This window comes from Paramacrobiotus metropolitanus, unplaced genomic scaffold, assembly GCF_019649055.1.
Source record: "Paramacrobiotus metropolitanus isolate TYO unplaced genomic scaffold, Prichtersi_v1.0 Parri_scaffold0000002, whole genome shotgun sequence".
NCBI lineage: Eukaryota > Metazoa > Tardigrada > Eutardigrada > Parachela > Macrobiotidae > Paramacrobiotus > Paramacrobiotus metropolitanus.
The window spans coordinates 3,364,460-3,383,992 of record NW_026570222.1 but is presented as its reverse complement, the minus strand read 5'-3'; the positions used below and the strand labels follow the sequence as shown (position 1 = coordinate 3,383,992).

General features: G+C 40.7%; 2 protein-coding genes and 1 long non-coding RNA gene across 5 annotated transcripts; 2 read left to right on the top strand and 1 right to left on the bottom strand.

Moving 5' to 3' along the window:
* Window positions 1-225: 225 nt before the first annotated feature.
* LOC129586719 (sulfate transporter-like) lies at window positions 226-5,975 on the top strand. Its single transcript, XM_055480081.1, has 14 exons — window positions 226-633; window positions 700-917; window positions 1,469-1,501; window positions 1,629-1,656; window positions 1,779-1,861; window positions 1,939-2,117; window positions 2,297-2,361; window positions 2,591-2,693; window positions 2,798-3,170; window positions 3,379-3,689; window positions 4,009-4,185; window positions 4,298-4,787; window positions 4,898-5,040; window positions 5,418-5,975. The coding sequence occupies exons 1-14, from the start codon at window positions 518-520 to the stop codon at window positions 5,565-5,567; spliced, it is 2,469 nt and encodes an 822-aa protein (XP_055336056.1). The 5' UTR covers window positions 226-517; the 3' UTR covers window positions 5,568-5,975.
* Window positions 3,211-10,480, bottom strand: LOC129586846 (uncharacterized). The gene is made up of 3 exons (XR_008690225.1): window positions 9,966-10,480; window positions 6,033-6,130; window positions 3,211-5,514 (listed from the first exon to the last, which is right to left on the bottom strand). It is a non-coding gene; the product is annotated as an uncharacterized LOC129586846 (long non-coding RNA).
* On the top strand, window positions 8,580-19,365 carry LOC129586772 (nuclear factor interleukin-3-regulated protein-like). Of its 3 annotated transcripts, none has more exons than XM_055480189.1 (2): window positions 8,580-8,976; window positions 17,548-19,365. In XM_055480189.1, exon 2 carries the CDS (start codon window positions 17,623-17,625, stop codon window positions 18,898-18,900), a length of 1,278 nt encoding a protein of 425 aa, XP_055336164.1. In that variant the 5' UTR covers window positions 8,580-8,976; window positions 17,548-17,622; the 3' UTR covers window positions 18,901-19,365. The 3 variants fall into 3 exon arrangements, with proteins under 3 accessions (XP_055336164.1, XP_055336156.1, XP_055336174.1); XM_055480181.1 differs by lacking the exon at window positions 8,580-8,976 and adding an exon at window positions 11,814-11,999; XM_055480199.1 differs by lacking the exon at window positions 8,580-8,976 and adding an exon at window positions 15,947-16,159.
* Window positions 19,366-19,533: the final 168 nt, after the last annotated feature.

Below are 19,533 nucleotides of genomic sequence, written 5' to 3'. Positions count from 1 at the left end.
TACTTTGCGTTTTAGTGCTTTGCAAATTGCTCTGACTTTCATCTTAGTCTTTTAGCGAAATAATACGCTTAGGTCGGGCGAATTTATTGTTAAATTTGAGCACCTATTGTTCCATACGAATGATACGACCAATCTGCGCAGGGTACAACCCGTATTACACCACTCCGTTTTGGGTAGCCAGAGGCTAGATAGTATTTTAACACTAAACTGGTTAAAAGTTGTAAATCCTACCTTTGACAATGCTGAATGTCTCAGACAAGCGTTGGTCCAAAAAACTCTGGGGCAATCTAACAATAAGTGTAAGTCGAGTTTTTGTGCGCACGGGCACGCATTTTGATTGTGCCTAGGCACAATTCAACAACAGCCCTTTTGCTTGTTTTTTTTTGTGCATTCGGGGTATCACAAAATATCCATGAACTGATTATTCCAGTAGCGCCCGTTTGGAGATCACGATTCACTGGGTACTGAATTTTTCAGTTCATAACCACCTGTTGCTCCTTATCACTTACAGCATCGAATGGCATCGGATTCGGACGTCCAGGTGACGTACGCAGTGGGAGATTACAATGTAGAAGGATCACAGAACACTCCTGCTCGGCTGCGCGTATCGCGAGCCGTATATGATCAGCCCAAGTAAGTCAGCAGTGCAGACCAGCACAACGCACTGGCAACATGGTGACCACTGGTCGCCCTTTGCAGTTTCGACACTACATATGGACTTTGTGCACCGGGTCCACCTCTGACGCCCTGGGATGATATCAAGCGTATCGCCCGCAAGAAATGGCGACGGAAGAAAGCTACTTCGGGACGGTGCGATAGAGTGTGCATGTACAATGTAATGGTGAAGTGGTTCCCGATAATCGACTGGCTTGGCAAATATAAGTGGCGGGAATACTTGGTTACCGATGTTATCGCTGGTGAGGGTGCATTCATTTGCCGATACTAAAAAGTTAATTATGAATCGTGATTTCCAAATCTCATAAAAATATTAATTAGTGTGTCAGTTGTTTGTTAAAATGTATTAGAGAATTGTATTAGAATTTTAAAATCAAAACTGGCTGTTTCAGACTTTCAGAAATCACGGTATTAGCAGTAGTATATCAATCTGAAATTTGTTAGCCGTAGAGATTAACAATTTAATGTATGCGGGAGGAAAATTTGCGTAGCACAAATACACTAATGATTATGTGCTTCTCAAGTTTAAATTTCTGTCATTTTAATAGTGTCGGTTTGCGTAGGCTTATTAATTACAACGCGAAATGGCTGTTGCCAAACTCACAGTTCTTGCCATAGAAGTATTACGATAACAATCAATAACACCCTAGAACAACCTAGTCATCATTAACATACCCACTCCAGGATGTTAATTCATTTATTATTCGCATTCGCTTCCAAACGCTTCGTTTTTCGTCATTTGTATTTATTTTTCTTGCGATTTTTGTTATTTGTAATATTTCGTGTTTTCTAGGTTTGACCGTTGGAGTGCTAAATGTTCCACAAGGTAAGTTATGAGGACGTTAATGGTCCCAACCGCGGTGTTGATTTTAACGAATTCGCAGAAAATAAGAAACTTTCTCGTGTTGGTATCATAATTGAACATCGTGAATTTAATTTCGTCTTTTTTCCAGGAATGGCGTACGCTCTCCTTGCACACTGGTAAGATACATAATATATTTATTATGCTTGCTTAATTCGATCATTTTGACCAACATATTGACCATTGGGCAGTAGATAAAACAGACAGTGACACAACAAAACATAATCCGTATTTTTTTCAGCCCTCCGGTGACGGGATTGTATACGTCGTTTTTCCCGATTATAGTTTATCTTCTGATGGGGACCTCTCGGCAGTGTTCTATGGGTCAGTAAATTTAGCATTAACTCCACTGTTTTCATACGCTTTGACTATAACAGTTAACTGATATCTTGTTTTTGCAGGCACTTTTTCCATTATCAGCATGATGACCAGTAAAAGTGTGAATGAGTTTGCTCCAGAGTTGATGAAAGTGTATAATGAAACTGGATTCAATGACACATCCAGCTTGAAATTCCACAATGACCAGTTTAGCCAAATTCAAGTTGCCTCGACCCTTGCCTTGATTGCTGGTGTCTGGCAGGTAAACCGTAAAAGTGATATGACACTTCCTGCTTTAAATTGTCTTTTGCAGATTTGCATCGTACTGTAATTTTATCTTTAATATTGAACGTTTTGACGGTTCCACAGTATTACATTCTTTATCTTCGGTAGATTTCGGTAAACAAATCTACGGCAACGACAATATTTTTTCCGTTTCAGTTATTATTTGGATTACTGGGATTTGGCGGATTATGTGTGTATCTATCTGACCAGCTTGTTCAAGGGTAAACATAAAACTTTTACCGAAATTCGATTTCAGGTTCAGTTTTTAACTGATACACTCGTTCTCTAACAGTCTTTCTTGAGAAAGATGCTCATGAATTGCTGTAGCAGTTATGCTCCTCAAAATTTAGTAAGCAGTCTAAGCGTTTAGCGCGACCTGCAACCCCTAATTTTCTTGAATGTCCATGAATGGTGGTAACGTTAACTGCTTACCTTTTTTTCTTTAAACAGATTTACATGTGGTGCAGCATTCCATGTGTTTACCTCGCAGCTAAAGAATGTATTTGCAATACCGGGACTGGAAGAACAGTATGGAATCTTCAAAATTGGCAAAGTATGGGATGACAGAGTTCCGACCATGTGCACATGATATTAAGTGTGACAGTGGATTAAAAAAGAGACAACTTGATTGTGACTGTTCTGGTGACCTTTTTTCAGACTTACAAGGAATTTTTCCAAAGGATCGGTGGTACGCACCCTGCAACGGTTATAGTTGCACTGCTGTGTATGGTAGTGCTTGTTGTTATCAAAATTGGTATCAACGACAATCGGAGACTCATGAAAAAACTCCGTGGAATACCTATCCCGGCCGAACTGCTTATCGTCATCGGTTCCACTGTGGCTTCTTACTTAATGAATTTGGGCGGCACTTACAACGTTGAGACAGTTAAAGTGATCCCCCAAGGCCTGCCCCCCTTTACGTCGCCCGATTTCAGTTTGGTGTGGAAACTACTCCCGGACTCGATATCGAATGCTATTGTGGGGTTAGCGATAACTGTTACGCTGGGAATGTTGTTCGCCTCCAAACATGGTACTAGTAATTATTTCATTACAATAAAAATGGTCTACGTACACCTTTTTATTACGGCATTGGCTCCAGTGGAATGATACAATAGGGTTTTGGTTTGCAAGTTTTTAGTAGCGACAGCCGACATATATTCCTAGTTACTGTTCGTTAGACATGCGAGTACAATATGTACATGTGTACAATACTAGCGGTTTGTACAAAATGTTTACAGGGTACACCATTGATCCCAACCAAGAATTTAAGGCGCAGGGCATCGGTAATATATTTAGCTGCTGGTTCCGGTGCTTTCCGCAAGGCGCTTCCGTTGCGCGCAGTGCCGTGCAAAATGATGTCGGCGGGAAGACTCAAATCGTCAGTGTTGTCCAGTGCATCATTGTTTTGATCGTGATGCTCTTTTTGGGGAGATATTTGCAGCCGTTGCCTAAACCGGCACTTGGAGCGATTGTCATGGTGTCTGTATTTCATTTGTTGGCTCAAGTTGTGCAGTTGCGCAGATTATGGAAGCTTTCACTTGTTGACTGGGTGAGGACATCCTAAATTTCTATACTACGGTACTTACAATCGTTAGCTGAAAAATTGCCCGTTTCTTTCGTACTGGGAATAGCACAGACTGACCGGTTACAACTTGACCAGTAAAATTATACCGGTAATGAATTCCGACGACCGAGTGCTACACGTAATAAAAAGCTCTGCCATGAGCCATAGTTAAAACTTAAAAGCTCGTGTTATATCTTACAAACCTGGAAATTTGCGTAGTTAATTAGTAAAGTATCAGTTAGTTTGGAAATTACTTGATTGTTGTGATTATGTTGCTGCTGTAGTAAAACGCTTTTTTTTGCAGTCCATCTTCCTTGTGGTGTTTTTGGGTGTTCTGATTTTGGATGTGGATGTGGGCCTGGGGATCGGTGTGGGCTGGGCGATTATGACTATTATGTTACGACTACAGAAACCAAAAGTCGGTCCTCTTGGACGTCTTCCTGGTACCGATATATACCGCCGTACTGACGTTTACAGAACCGTAAGCATCCAAATCAATTGTACAGTGTGCTTTCTCGTGCAACTCCATTAATCTGCAGCGCTCGCTTTTATAGTGCAAAATTACGTCTTGGACAGTTTATTGTTGCTTGCAGGCTACAGAAGTTCCAGGTGTAAAAATCGTTCGAGTCGATGCACCAATATATTTCGCCAATGTGGCGTACATTAAGCAGCGTTTGTATGCTTTGGCCGACATTCAGAACCTTATTCAGAAGCACCAGGAAGACCATCCAAAAGCGCCGGATGGAGTTCCTGGAATTCCGGACGACGCTACGAATTATGCCTATTCATTGCATTTACAACTTGGCGAAGATAGAAATGCTAGGGAAGAAGCACTGGAATTCGGTAGCAGATTTGGCGGATCAACCATCAGTATGGAAGAATTGTTTACAAGTTCCAAAGGACTGGTGGTCCGGACTCAGTCGAATGATCGCGAAGACGACGAGGAGAATCTTCCAGTGAGACACCTGATAATTGATTGTTCGGAGATCTGCTTTATCGATGTGACAGGGGTCGGTTTCTTAAAAGTCTGCAAAGCCGAATGTGAGAGTGTGGGAGTGGAGCTACTACTAGCCTGTACAAACAGTAAGCAAATTATAAAAAAAATTATAAACTTGGAACGGTATAAAAACCTTTTGCTGGGAAGTTGAAAGGTCAGTTTTAATGAGAATATATGGCAAGATTTTTTCCAACAGAACCTGTACGGGACATACTGGCCCTTTGCGGCGCAATGGAGCATATCAAAGATTACCAACTGTTCGTCACTGTGCACGATGCCGTCCTCTACGCTGTGAACGCGCAAAAGTTTAAGAATGCCCTGGCCGATCGCGATCGGAAGGTGTGTATTAATAATGTGTATTTATATTATTACATAGGTCAAGCTTACTGCACAAGAATCAGCGTACAGCAAAATGATGATAGCGATTTCAAATTTTGGACGAAGTTATGCATGGAGTAAACAGAATTTGTTCAAGGACGCAATCGGAATGTGTTCGAGACCGAAATGACTGAGCGTCCAGAAGGGACAAATGTTACAAAATATTAGATTGATGTGGTTTGGACTCTTAATACATTACGATCGTGTCCGACCATTTCGACAGAAGGGCATTTGTACAACACGTATTATCAGATAGCTGTAGCGCTTAATCCTGTAAATTGTGATAATTCGTATGTTATTCCTTGTGTCCTTACCGTAGCATTATTGTTTTCGCACAGACAAATCCGACAGTTGATGAAGAAAACGGAATAATGAACCAGGGTTTTGGTGGGCGCCGCCTGGACAATCTGGTCGAGGAAGACGAGGAGACCGCTTCTGTAAAGTTTGGCAAATCAGATAGCAGCGATGACATTCTTCGCAGTCCATAATGACGTACGAAGTACTGGCTTCTACGACTCCACTAAAATTAATGAAGCTGAAAAAAAGAATGTAAACTACTGCATTGTTGTTAATGGCGTGGGTAACTGTTCACCCATACGGACATAACCATGACGGCAGCGTCATTGTGCTTTAAAATATTGAACAGTCTGTGTGGTCCAGTTGTCAGTGTACTTATGGCTTTCGTTGATTTGAATTTTAACTGATCTGAAAAGATTATTTGGTATTAGTGTACTGTATAAGTTTACCGATGCTGAAGCCAGCAGATAGAATAATGGTGTGGCTCTTGCAATGGTATCAGGTACATACCGGTATGCACCAAAAATGAAGTACGGCACTATAAATTCACACTACAAAGCGTTATGTTAAGCGAATCTGTGAATAAAATCCGTACTGCACTGCTTGTAAAGCGAAGTTTGAAATGATCTTGTTCTACGTTCCAGTTCAAACTGTACATTGTTTTGCCGCGACCGTCGGAGACCGGCTCCTGTCGGTGGATTGGTAGTATAGAAATGATTAAAAACCTGCCGTCCATCCAGGAAACGTCATCTCGCTGTAAACGAAAACAATTTCAATTGTACAGATGAAAACGTTGCTACCCGTAAAGTCATAATATACCTATGGCTGAGCGTTTAAGTAACACAGTACCAGATTGAGTGGATTTGAGGCGCTCAATCTCAATAATTTGAGGCGCTCAATCTCAATTTCATTTCACTCAATAATTATTAATATGTAATGTGAACAAAGTACTTACTTGTAGCCATTCGACGATAAACATCACAGCCACATCAAACTTCGTATCGTTTAGTTACGTATTTAGGAAAGCTAATAATTTTAGTGAAGAAAGCACAATCTTCAACAACGGCATGTTCTTTCTCGATCGTTGGTTGCAGTTATTAATAATAACGATTGTATTTGTGGGAGCAGACGTCATTCTACACTTTGCTTTAATTATTGCGTTGTTACTGACGTTTAGTGCGTAAGTACTTAACTGGAATTCACTCACCAGTCAGTGCAGGCTTATGCAGCTAACGACCACGAGCGGCTCATTACTCCAACGGTTAATTAACGGTGAACCCATGCATGTAAATTGTACCATGTACACCTTTAAAATACTGAAATGCATGAGTGTTGCCGCACTGGGAGAATACGTATACACTATATCTATACATATATCCTAATTCAGATCTATATTGCCACGAATGGGATACACTAGAGCAGGCAAACCAGAAAAGACTGACCAAAACCAATACTATATTCTAAAAGCCCGTAGTCGAAAACCCGGCCAGATAGTAATCATTTTTTTGAAAACCTCTCCCGCTTCGAACGTCGAAGCCGAAGAGTTTTGACTACCTTCGCCAAATGCAACTAAATTATTGTAATAATAATAATAATTATCATCGTGGTATTGTTAACCAGGGAATGTTGTCACGTAAACCAACCAAAAATAGCTAAAAAATGAAAGTCATTTCTACTGTTTAAACTATCAGAATGAATTTAATTAGCAGACCGTCATTACGACAAGAACAACTACATATATAACGTTGTCATCGAAGACAAATTTCTGCACGAGTGCCGGCCGACCAAGTGATCAGGCAACCGCTATTGTCCAGCGTACGGGACCCGTTAGGTGAGCAAGTTTAAGTGACCAAGCTACCGGTACTGTCCAGTGCACAGAACCCGTTAGGCGAACGAGTGACCAAGCTACCGGTACTGCTGTCCAGCGCAAATAGCCCGGGAGGGAAACGGCCTATCAGGTGGCTGACCTACCGGTAGTGCCCAGTGCACAGAATCCACAGATCCCGTAGGTGAAGGAGTGACCAAGCTACCGGTACTGTCCAGTGTGTGGAGACCGTTAGGTGAACGGGAGACCCAGCTGGTACTACTGTCCAATGCACAGATCCCGTAAAATGAATAAGTGACCGAGCTTCCACTAGCCAGATTCACCAAGTTGAGGTCCACAGAATCATGAATTCAGTTGTAAGAATTTATGGTGATTTGAGAGAATCATGATCTGATTAAAAAAATCATGTAAAATTAAAATCCGTGTTTTTATATATTAAATCCGTTTTTTTGCGTCAATACGATGTCATATTCGTTTACTCATATTATGTACACAACAATATAATGGTGCAGTTTACTCAATAAAGCGTTTCATACGATGTACCGATTATGTTTCGACGAAATGTTATTCTAATAAATACTTATTGAAAACTAAATAAAGTGGCCGTTGACCACAAGAAACGCGGAGGCGAAGCCGAGGCTGTTTCTTGTGTAATCCTATCTGTGCCGGCCGATGATCAGTTAGGGTTCCCCTTCCCCAAGTACGCTTCTTCAGAAAAGTCATCGCTTTGGAAAAACAAATAGAACCCCCTTGGACGGTTTTCAAAAACAAACTATTGTCCCACGGACACCATTTGGTAAAATACGGTAATTAATGTTATCATTCAGTCAGATGTGGATCTCTTATGAACCATACACCGTCTATGTGTATTGTAATAGCCTATTGATAGGTATTTGTATAATATTAATAGACCAAAAGGACTGACAAATGGCAAAATTTTTGATCAGAATTTTGGATTTCAGAAGCGAAACGCTCACAATAATATTAAGAACCGCTAACAAGTTAGCCAACGCCGGCAAGCCGATTCCAATAGAGTACGTACTCTAGAATAGGTACGAGTACGATTACGAGTACGAGCATTAAACGCGAGCACCACAAGCCTGTAACACAAAACGACACTGCACGCGCGCAGCGCTCGGTAGTGCAATGCAAACTTTCCTCCACCCGTTTTTCTCTCTTTGTCGACCGATACCCTTGTTTTCTGCATCGTTATTAAATTTATGTAACAGCAGTCATCGCACGTCGCCATGGATACTGCCGTACAGCACATGGGCGGTCACACACGTAGCCGACCTTTCCTTTGACATTCAGTTACGTGATCCGGCTTGTTTTGCAGGTTTTTTGCTTTATCTTTTATTTTTCTCCAGTGCGGCACGCCATCAGCTGAATCTGATCGTGATGTCACTTTTTGGCAGACTACTTGCCACTGCGTTGTACGTGCCGGTCTCTTGACCGCTTAAAGGTTGCTATAGGAACCGTTTTCCAACAACAAAATGTAATAATGTTAATGTAATAATGTCATGTAATGTAAATGTAATAATGTAATGTAAATTTTCCATAACCATCGAACTGTAAAACCTACATAATTATGCAATATTATACATTTAACCAAAATACTCTAATTTTGAGTTTCTAGACGTACATTTTTGCCCCAACAGTGGTTTAGCCAACTATGTCACTACTGTAAGGGCAGTTATTGATTTGAATTTTGAAACGTCGCGTGGATTAAGCTGGACACCAACCAGTACCGCCACTATAAGCTATTTATCGTTTCAGTAAGTTTTTACCACTAGCATGTGCTGAATATATATTGTCTTCTTCATGCTTTGTGTCGCTGAATATCTTTGTATACATTCAGAAACAAGTTAAAAAGATGCAAATGTTAAATGTTAAAGAGTATAAGTTTGCTTTACCGTAATAAATGTAACAAAACTAAAAAAGTAAATGCTTGCTAATTAAGGTGCAGAAACTGGAATATACAGAAATATTATACACGTATATCTGCATATCTTATTGCCGGAGGTATGGATTATGCAAGTGCGCTTCGGCTTAAATCAATACATCCACACTGCCATAACACCTCCATGCATTCATCAACGTTAAAACGCGGTATTTGCAAAGGCATACTGGAGTGTTTTGGTTATCATTTGACCTGACCTAAAAATCGACCAAACCCTTGTCGGTCATAAATAGGAACGCGCGTTCCATTAACTATTGAACGGCTGCTTCAGCTGATAAAGTTGGTAACTAGGACGATTACGAAACATATTGCCAAATCCGATAACTACGAGCACCCTAGAAGTAAGTGTACGGACTACGGATACGTAGATAATCAGTAAAGTAGTAAACTTCAGTTTTCAATATTAAATTTAACATTTAAGTGAAGTACGAGTACTTCTATGCGTATCGTATATGGATTTTACCAAAAACTAAGTTCCGGTCCAAATTTATTTTATGGCTATCATGTATTTTACTACCGTACTCAGTAGTTTACTAGCTAAAAATTCTGGCTAATATTCTACACAAGTCCAGACAATTCCAGACAGCAACTAAACTCAAAAGAAAAAATCTTCAATATTTAGATTTAATTCTTGGACTTAGAATCAGTAGTTGGATCGACTTTGAAATGTCTGAGACAGATTTAAACCGCAAAAACATATAAAAATTGTTCAAAGGGCTTAATATTATCAAAGTTTTAAGTACAGCGAGAGTGCGACTACGAACGGAAGATCCAAACACTATAGTAATGGAATTTGATACGTACTGTTAGCTGGGGAAAAGCTCTCGGCGACTGGGGTTGTTCACCTTTGATTAAGAATCATCCTTGAAAAGGATTAGCACGAGCAGCATTTGGACTTGCCGGCATATTTGCGCGGGCGGTGCCTTGTGCAGGAAGCTGCTGCTATGTGAGTACGATCATGAACCGCTACCGTGTTCAACTGTATCGGCTGCGGATGGCGCTTTCGCAAGGGTCTTCCGTGGTGGGTACTGTATTATGTATTATTTTTATCCATTGCATTCTGGTTACGCACTCCCGGGATAGGATATTAAGCGCGCTCTGCCATTGAGTGTGTCCTTGATTTATGCAACTGCAGCCGCTGCTGGTGAATGTCCGCCGCATCAGCAGTCACCCAACAATGCACGTTTCCATGGTTTCGTGGTATCATTGATTACGGTCGGTTACGCGTCTGTACCCAATTTGCCGGCTGATCGCAAAGCTGCAACTGCGCTGCGCTATGTAAATTTTGTTTCATGTCAGTACCTACTTGCTTTAATATTATTGTGCTAGCAGACTTATTACTAGCGAGTACTAGTGCACGTACTCAGCAAAGAATCGTAAAAATTAATATACGAGGTACATAGCGCTGCAATAGAATCCGCGCCCTTCTTACGTTAAAACTGTTGCATTTGGAATAAGTAACTAACGTAAGTAAGCTTTATTCAGGTTTGTACTTCATTGTTCACAGGAAAAGGGTGCGCTGATACGCCTTCGTTGCATTTTTATACATAAATTCACAGGCCGGTTAGCTGTCCACAAATTGTTATCCACTGTTTCCTGCTTGCTTGTTAATGCAATAGAAGAAATAATCACTAATTGAAATTAATAAAGTATAGTACGGAGTACTACAGACAACAGCTTTTTTTCAGCTCAGTCAGAACATGAGATCTGAAGACAGTTAATTTGCGTATCGTACGCAGTGTTTTCAGGAGGAAACACTGACCAGGTACAGTAGACAAATAATGAATAAAACAATGACATAACTTGCATAACAGCACCAAAATTTATGAAAAACTAGTACAGTACAGTACAAAAAATTTATGAAATTCGTTACGGTTATGAAATTGCTGTATAAAACCACTGGCTGTAGTTATTTCTATGCAAATCATGAGGTAAAGCAGTGCAGTTGCACCCCTATCCTACTCGTAGTATTCCAGGCTTCCAGCCTTGCCGCAATATGTACCCACGGGCCCGTACAATACAGTACTTATTGTTCGCCCACCGTCACACCACGGTCCCTCTAATATATACTTTCTATGGTACCACTATACAGGACTGAAAATCCTGCAAGGCAAAGGACCTAGTGACCTTAGTGGCCTTTGATTGCTAACTGCATGCTACCGGTAGTAACTCCGTGATTGCGTCCTAATCTGCTGCAGTCGTATTTAATCTTATTAATTTTACAAATTAAGTCAGTATAAAGGTATCATATGCGCCACGCAATTTCGCCACCTTAAGTATGTTAGTACTTATTTTTTTATCAATATCCGCACATGCAAATTCAGGGATCATAATAATACTATACTTCGAGCGCGGTAGTACTGGCTGATTACGTAAGCGTGCACGCAAAATGATATTTATATGATGATGCCGGTTGTCTATCATGAGTCTAGTTCTTCGGTGGTCTTGAATATGTACACGTTTTAGACAACGAAAGACCCATCGGCCAATAACCCCGGCGTTGCTCGTACAAGGTCTGTGTTCGTAGCATGTGGGAACTAGTGACGAACTACCTAATAATATTACATCGTTCAGTACTACTGCAGCACCAAATGTACGTACGTCATTTCGTACAGAGAAATATCGATTTAGCAACTTGTCGCAGCAGTTGTTCAAATTACATATGAAAGCCGCTGCCTGTCATATGTTCTGATCCAGTCGTAAATTAAAGATTTCCAGAACTTTGTAAAGTTAAAACTTACCATTAGGACAAAATTTTGAATTAGGAGTGCATATTACGTTGCAACGACCGGAAATCGTGTCAACATCCAGACGCTCCGCTTGCAGGAATGCGATAAGGTATGCTTTTACTTATTTATGTTCGCGACATTTAACCGTAAAGCACTAGTACACAAGATGTTTATGAATAACTAGACGCGTCTTCTTATTGCATCTACTATGAATTTTGCTTTTAATTTTAATGTTGCCATAACGTTGAATACGAAATCATCAGTATTTAAATACAGGCATTCGATCAGACATCACATGCTTTTTTAATTACTATTTTGTCGGATCTCGTTTACTATTTTGTAATACTTATTTACAGTTAGTGTTATTAATGTGACTTTTGTATACAGTAACTGTAGTAATGTTACAGTCTTACTGCTTACAGATACTGTACAAAGTATTATAGTTCATGTAAGTTGAATTGCTACTGCAATTTGAGTATTAAAGGACCGACTGCGCTGTTGTTTGTTTGCTGTAACGGTCTAACCTGAACTCACAATTACCGCAAAACCCTTTATGCCAACTAACATCGTGTTGTAAATATGGATAAGAAACACTGAAAAGATGTATTTATATCGATAAATTCTCGAGCTCTAATTTTATTTTAACCAGCTACGAGTTGAATATAAAATTTCTTACTGAATATTTGTGCCGCAACATCCATATATACTGTGTACAGTATGCGGCAGTCTATTCAAGGCCTACGTAGTCACTGTTGGTACTGTTCAATAAGAAGTTCTTAAAAATTTTTAAAAATTACTGTAGTAAAGTATTACGATGCGAGGCATCGACGGATTGTAGTTTTATGATTTAAAAAAGCAGATAGTATTATAAAAATATTTATCCACACGACTGCAATTACAAGCTATTTCTCCGTGAAACAAGCTGCAGTGATGATGATTTGTAACTGTAATTACGTAACCTTTGCAAATCATCTTCCTGCCTCTTTTTAATTTTTCCTCTTTAGTACGTGATTGCTTAGATACATGCGCAGGTGGACTTCTACAGCAGGCACACCATGAATCAGTGATCCAGATCTAGGTAGCTCACATTACACAAGAGAGATGGGACAAATTATCCCCAACGATATTTTCGATTTGATCTGAAAGGACATTTTTTATGTAGTCTACGTGCGTCAGTTGCTAATCTGCCAGACGACTGCTGTCCCGATGTGTCCTCATTCGATTACAACGCATCAATAGCGGCATATCTTCTCGTACCTTAAAAACAAAGAATTACGGAGATTATGCAATGCAGCGAATGCATTTTAATGCGGCTGCAGAGGCCATATGTAGCTGATTATAAATGAATTCTGATACTTGCTTACTTTAACGGTCACAGCAATTAGTAATTAGTGTACTTGTATCTTGAGAAAATTCGGTAACACGTTAGGAACTACAGATCCGTAACAGACCGCATATTGCACTGCAGTTATTTATTACGTGTTATTATGGTCTTTGGTCTTGTACGGAGACCAAGAGCACCTAATTTAAAAAAAACTCCTTATTATACGAAAAACTTGGAAGGTCACCCAATATGAAAGGGTTTGGAAACGCTGCATTGCAGCATGGCGATATCTAAAGAAATATTAGTACAGTACAGTGCTTGTCCTACTGGGTACAAACTATCCGAAACAATACAGAAATCAGTTACTCAAATGTGCAGTGTTTATGTATTCGTAAATCGGCAGACACAGATGTCACATATTGCCTATGGGAAAGGCATTACATAATGGGTAATTAAATGCACAAAACACCAACTACAATACATTCACATCAGCAGGCATTATCCGCGCCTCTACTGCACATTTAATTTTTTTAAATTTATAATGATGTCGAACCCAACTAATTTTGCCTATTGCTACTTATAAGCGATTCTACAGGTTTTTGGAAACGTCGAAAACTGTCCTCCCTCTACCTATGATAAACCCTCAACAAAACAATTAAAATATAAGCGAATTACCGCATGGAGTTTTATAGTAAACCATTTAAAACGGCGCTATGCATATTTTTTGTACAACAGTTACGTTTATGATAATATTAATGCGATAAGGTTTAACACTTTAACTGGTTTAACTTTTGACAGTAGTGAGATTCAGGTTTGCGGCATCACTTAACAATTGCATGTGCAAACTGCAAACGAAGCAGTGCTTGTGCTGTTTGCTGACAGTTATGCTGTCGAAGTCATCGCCGTAACCATGGCAACGTTTGAACTCGTTTGAACTTTCACATTGAACTGTATTGCAAAGGAGATTGAAGTTAGCGCATTTGGCCGCTTGGAATTGTTATGTCGGCTGTTTTGTAACAGGAAAGATAAGCGAGCGATCAGTTTAAACTGATACGTATGTATAATCATACAGGTAATATTGCATCTTTCAAATCCTAATATATAGCCTACATGTTCGTGTAACTTCGCACAAAGACAAAGATCAAGAAATTCCCTCAAAATGTGGTTAGGTATCTGGAAATTCATTATTTTCGGTTTACCGTACCGATACTATTGTAAATTTGAATGTATAACAATACAACTATTTTGCCGGTCAATGAAGTTGATACACTGATGCTTGGCGATCGTGATGCTATAATATAGCGTTTAGAATGTTGATATACAGCATTATTTTTAATGACGCAATACTTCATACACCTTTACCGTCATCATCATCATGACAGAATAAACGTTAAATTGCAAAGATCGGTAAAGGTTTTCCTGCGTGAATATACTATGCAATAAGCATATGCAAGTTGTTAAATTTTGGATGCACGTAACAATTCTAAGCTACCTTTACATAAATTGGTAACATATATTATGTTCGACATTGTCTTTTGCTGGTATAACCCCAGGAGTTCATGATTGGTTTTCTGATACCATAACGTTTCTTTTTGTAACGTTGCATCCTTTGTGAATTTTTATTTCTGATAATATTTAATTATTTGCTATACTTAACATACTTAAATATTGCTATACTTAAGTATAGAATTAATTTTGTTTTTAGAGTATGTGTTCGTTATCAGCAGACGTCTTCGCGCTTGGGCCTTTCTTTTTTGTCCAAAGGGCTGCATCTGTAGAAACAGCAAAGTACTGCACTTAAAAAAATTAATGATAAAACATCCGTTAGCTACAGTATGAGCCAAGCATTCCACGAAATACTGTTTTGTCATTTGTGTACTATCTTTAAACTGGGACACGGTCGAGTTCTGCGCATAACATGGTACGAGGAAATGTAGCTATAGACCGACGAGAGTTTAGTTACTCACATACTGTAGAGCACGGGCATGTGCATCAATTGGAACTGTTATGGTACAGTCCACGCCTTATTTCGCAATCCACACCAAGTGGCCTTCTTGCTGCGTCAGATTACTTAACATATTATTCGTGGCGGCATTCCACTACGGTTAGTGTTCCTACACAATACACATACAGTGGTACAAAAATCCGTTTTGTATGTAGTACAGCAGTAACGGACCACGGCCGAAGCACGGCTCACGTGTTGCGCTGGTGACAGAAGTGTGAAAGATTTCGAGAGAGTAACGTATGTCCAGTTGATTATTTAAAACCGGTTTTCCTCTGGATAGATTTAAGCAGCTGGCGGTTGCGCAGAATCCTTATATGCCTCTTTCTCAGAAAACTGAGTTGTTGTGAGATTCTCTTGACTAAACTGGGCAATGAACTGTGTTGACCTACATTTACTCATACCCTTAAAACGCTTTTTAAAACTGCATAGAACGAAAACGGTGGTATAACTTACCGTTTCACTACTTACTGTCAGCATGCGCTGTGTGAAAGTATTGCGTTAGTATTCGGTAATCGATAGAAAAAGCGAAGCGATTTCCCTTTCGGTATGATGGTTGGTACCACCTTCCGATGGTCTGATTGGTCGATAGTGACCTACTGGTGGTCAGTGACCGAGTGGCCGTCAGTGCGGTTGTTATTCATTGATGTGACATGGATTGCTCACTGGACTGAATGAACATGTAGAGCGGTATCCAGCAGTCAGTTCATTTGAGGACACACACGTACAGACATTACGATTCTTTGGTACGATTACGTGTATCGGAGGAGAAGGAAGCCTTTATCCGCATGCAGAGTTATACTTCTGCTCTAATCACGTTTTGTTGTACTTAATTATGTATTTAAAACTATAAAGTTTCTTGTATTATGGTTAGCTATACTGACGGCATTTAAGTTTTGCAGTCAGCGCTTAGTTTTCCCCCTCCGCTTACGGGATGCTATTCGTAAGTGCTGAACGTAGTCGTACATAATTCTTACTTATTGGCAAGTGGTATACCTATTGCCTATTCATAACTTTTATATTTATATTTATAAGTTTTTATTATTCGAATGAACCATAAAATCCTAGAATATGCCACAATTGTCAGAGCTTGCATTAAGTTGCACTACTGTACACAATCTATTCGAATGAGTCTAACTCGCACGTCAAATGGCACCTCGAAAGTTTAAGTTTTTTCTTTGCGATTTATAACTGCAGCGAAACTAAGTGGTAACTAGTTACTAAGTTTTAGTTATATAGAAAATATATTGAATTTGGTTTATTCTCAACCCGGTACTTGCATCCCGGTACGCGTCTCGCGTTGCTTGCCCCTGTGCGAGAGGGTCGTCGACCGGTTCTAGTGTCTAGATGTATTTGGACACGATTCTCGTCGACCCTTTCATTTTACTACGTACTGCTTCCGGTTCTACCAGCTATGAATTTCTGTTAAGGATTAGATCGATTTGCTATAATGAAGGCTACCTCAGTTGTCATAAGCAGAAATGTGAATACCTGAATTAGTATTATGTATCTGGGCGCAAGTATAGCATGACAGTATAGCATGAAAATAGAAACTGGCATTCGGTATCGCGGTAACTTTTTTTGATAGTTTTTTTATTTTTAAGTAAGAAGTAGTTATGCCGTAGTGGTTCTAAAGCAGCTTGCTGAGTTGCAATGTGCAATGCTACTGCCTGACCAACAGAACGTGATTTTTGTCGCTTGTACAACACCTTGAATAGTGGTTTCTGCTATAAACCGGCATCAGCTCGAAATACAGGTAGATATATACAACCACAATTAGTGTAAATAGGCACTGTGCTCATTTTCAGTTCAGATTGCTGTAATATAGATATGCTATCCAGTATCCACTATGTACTCGTACAGGAAGATGGGCAACAAGGGCAGTGACCGATCTGAGAACGATGAGAAACATCTTTACCTACTACGTAGCATTCCTATTGTACAGATACGTGATCGATAAATATGTAACATCGCGTCGGGATTGAAAAATTGCATAAGCGTGCAAGAAACGTGCGCTCCCAATCAGTGCCGCTGCTACAGCCTTTTGCTGCAAGTGTCTCGAGAAACGAAAAGATTATTAACTACTTACTCTAGGAAAACTGAGCGTTGTATGGCTGTATTGCAAAACGGCATTAAAACTGGAATTGTGAAACGCTACTACCAAAACATATGAATATCGCAAAATAACCGTACGATACACTAGTTACTTGAGATATCGTGTTCATTAAATCTAGTTACGGTCTAAAAAATAATTTAGTCAAGTGATGGTATGTGCGATATGAGATAACTTCGATTGTCCAATACATCCAAAACATGATCTTCATTTTTCAGGTATTACCTAGTTGGATGCCATCCCGTCTACTGTGAACCTTTCCGAAGTTGCACTAGAGTTCCTTTCACACAATAATGGCATCGTCGACATGTGTCTCACCCGAGCCCGCTGCTTTCGCTATCCCACCCGATTGCATGTCAACATCGTCGCAGTCCGGCAGTCGGAAACGCGAAATCATTCCTCAGCGTAAACAACGAGAATTCACGCCCGACACACGCAAAGACGACACATATTGGGACCGTCGTCGTCGCAATAACGAAGCGGCAAAACGCTCCCGCGAGAAGCGCCGCCTCAATGACATGGTCCTTGAGGCTCGCGTCATGGAATTGACCGCCGAGAACAACTGGTTAAAAGCCGAGCTGGGTGCTATCCGCGATAAATTCGGCATCGCTAAAGATGCCCCGCCTATGATTCCACCCACAGCCGGCGGCAGCGCAGCGCCGGCAATGCCGGCATTCAGCCAGAAGGACTACAACATGCCGATCGCCCCCAATTCCCTGCTGCCGCACGTACGCACATCGCCGGTACAGGTGATTCCCCACTTTCTCAGTCAACCGCCCAATCTCAACCGCGGCCTGCCGATGATTCGCGCACTGCCCTCGGTGCACGCCTCCATGCTGAACGGCGCCCATCCAGCCGCCATGGGGCACATGTTCAGTGGAATTCCCAATCAGCACATGTACGCCGTCCATCCCAATATGGGTCCGTATGGGCGGATGGCCTGTCAGTCCGTGTCACCCCTCCCACGCTCGTCCTCCAGCGGGAGTCGCAGTCCGTGCGGCTCAGAGAGCGATCTGCGCGATAACGGTCCGCCCAGTCCTTCGATCGCTGCGGTTAGTTCTCTGTTGAAACTGGCCAACAGTCACTTCAATGGATTCCCGCATATGCCGCGCGAAGAAGACTCCGACGCCTCGGGACCCCACTGCAAGTATCCCAAGCAGGATGAGGAGGTGTTCCATGGCGACAACGAAGCGGTCAATCATCTGCCGCTGAAACTCCGTCACAAAGCGCGCATTGAGTCCAGTTGCAGTCCGCCGTTGCCGCAGAGTGCGCCAATAAGCTCCAATAACTCGACGCACGAAGAGGACCACGACGGATCCGGATTCAGTGGGGAGGACTCGGCCGTAGATGTGACCGAGGGTGATGAAGAAATGGTCACCCGCAAGCGGAAAGCATCGGATATTGAAAACATACCTAACCGAAAGAGCAACGGCAGTCTGCAGACGGAAAACGTCCAGTTGCGCGGTGAACTGCAGCGCCTGGCATCGGAAGTAGCCAACCTAAAGGTCATGATGAAGAAAACAGAACCGCCCGCCAAAAAACAACGTAAATCCCGCAAATCACGCGCGTAATCACGCGTTTAGAAGGGGGACGCGACGGCGCGCGGCTGTTGCATGTATATAGTTGCGCACATTTCATTATGTATTTCAAATTAAGTGAAATGTTACATGGTTTGTGAATTGTTTTCTCGGTGCCCATAATCCGGTTATCGAATCTTTTCTAGATTTGGGAAATGCTTTGAAAACTCTAAAATTAACTTTGGTTGACGTATTCCGGTGTGTACGCTGATTTCCACTTTTATCCATTTTTAATTTTTATTGGTTTGTTCTTTGCTTTGAATTGTGCTAGCACTGAGCACTTCAAATCAAGGTTTGATATCGGTTTTATTTTTATTCGTTGGTTAAACGTTGCTTCTTGAGATTTTGTTGCACAAGCTTTTTGGACCTGTTTGGTTGTTGACTAATAGTCGTAACGTTAATGGTTATTGTTAAATGTTTCCCAGCTGGTGAGAAATACGTAATAAAAAGTTTACACTGCCTACTTTGTACATTCTTAAGTGAGCATCGACATGGTAACTTGCGTTTAATTAATTTGGGATCAACCAAATAAAAAATTCATGCACTTTCACCCCAAAAATTTTTGACTGCCTAACCAAAAAGTAAAGAGTTATTTTATTTACATTTCGATTTCGAGTTTTACACCAC

Excerpts from the sequence above, each read along its gene's own strand:
- LOC129586719 (XM_055480081.1), top strand. The coding sequence starts at position 518 with ATGGCATCGGATTCGGACGTCCAGGTGACGTACGCAGTGGGAGATTAC. Across the intron at positions 2,694-2,797 it reads GAATCTTCAAAATTGGCAAA|ACTTACAAGGAATTTTTCCA; the intron begins GTATGGGATGAC and ends ACCTTTTTTCAG. Across the intron at positions 4,186-4,297 it reads GTACTGACGTTTACAGAACC|GCTACAGAAGTTCCAGGTGT; the intron begins GTAAGCATCCAA and ends TGTTGCTTGCAG.
- LOC129586772 (XM_055480189.1), top strand. The coding sequence starts at position 17,623 with ATGGCATCGTCGACATGTGTCTCACCCGAGCCCGCTGCTTTCGCTATC.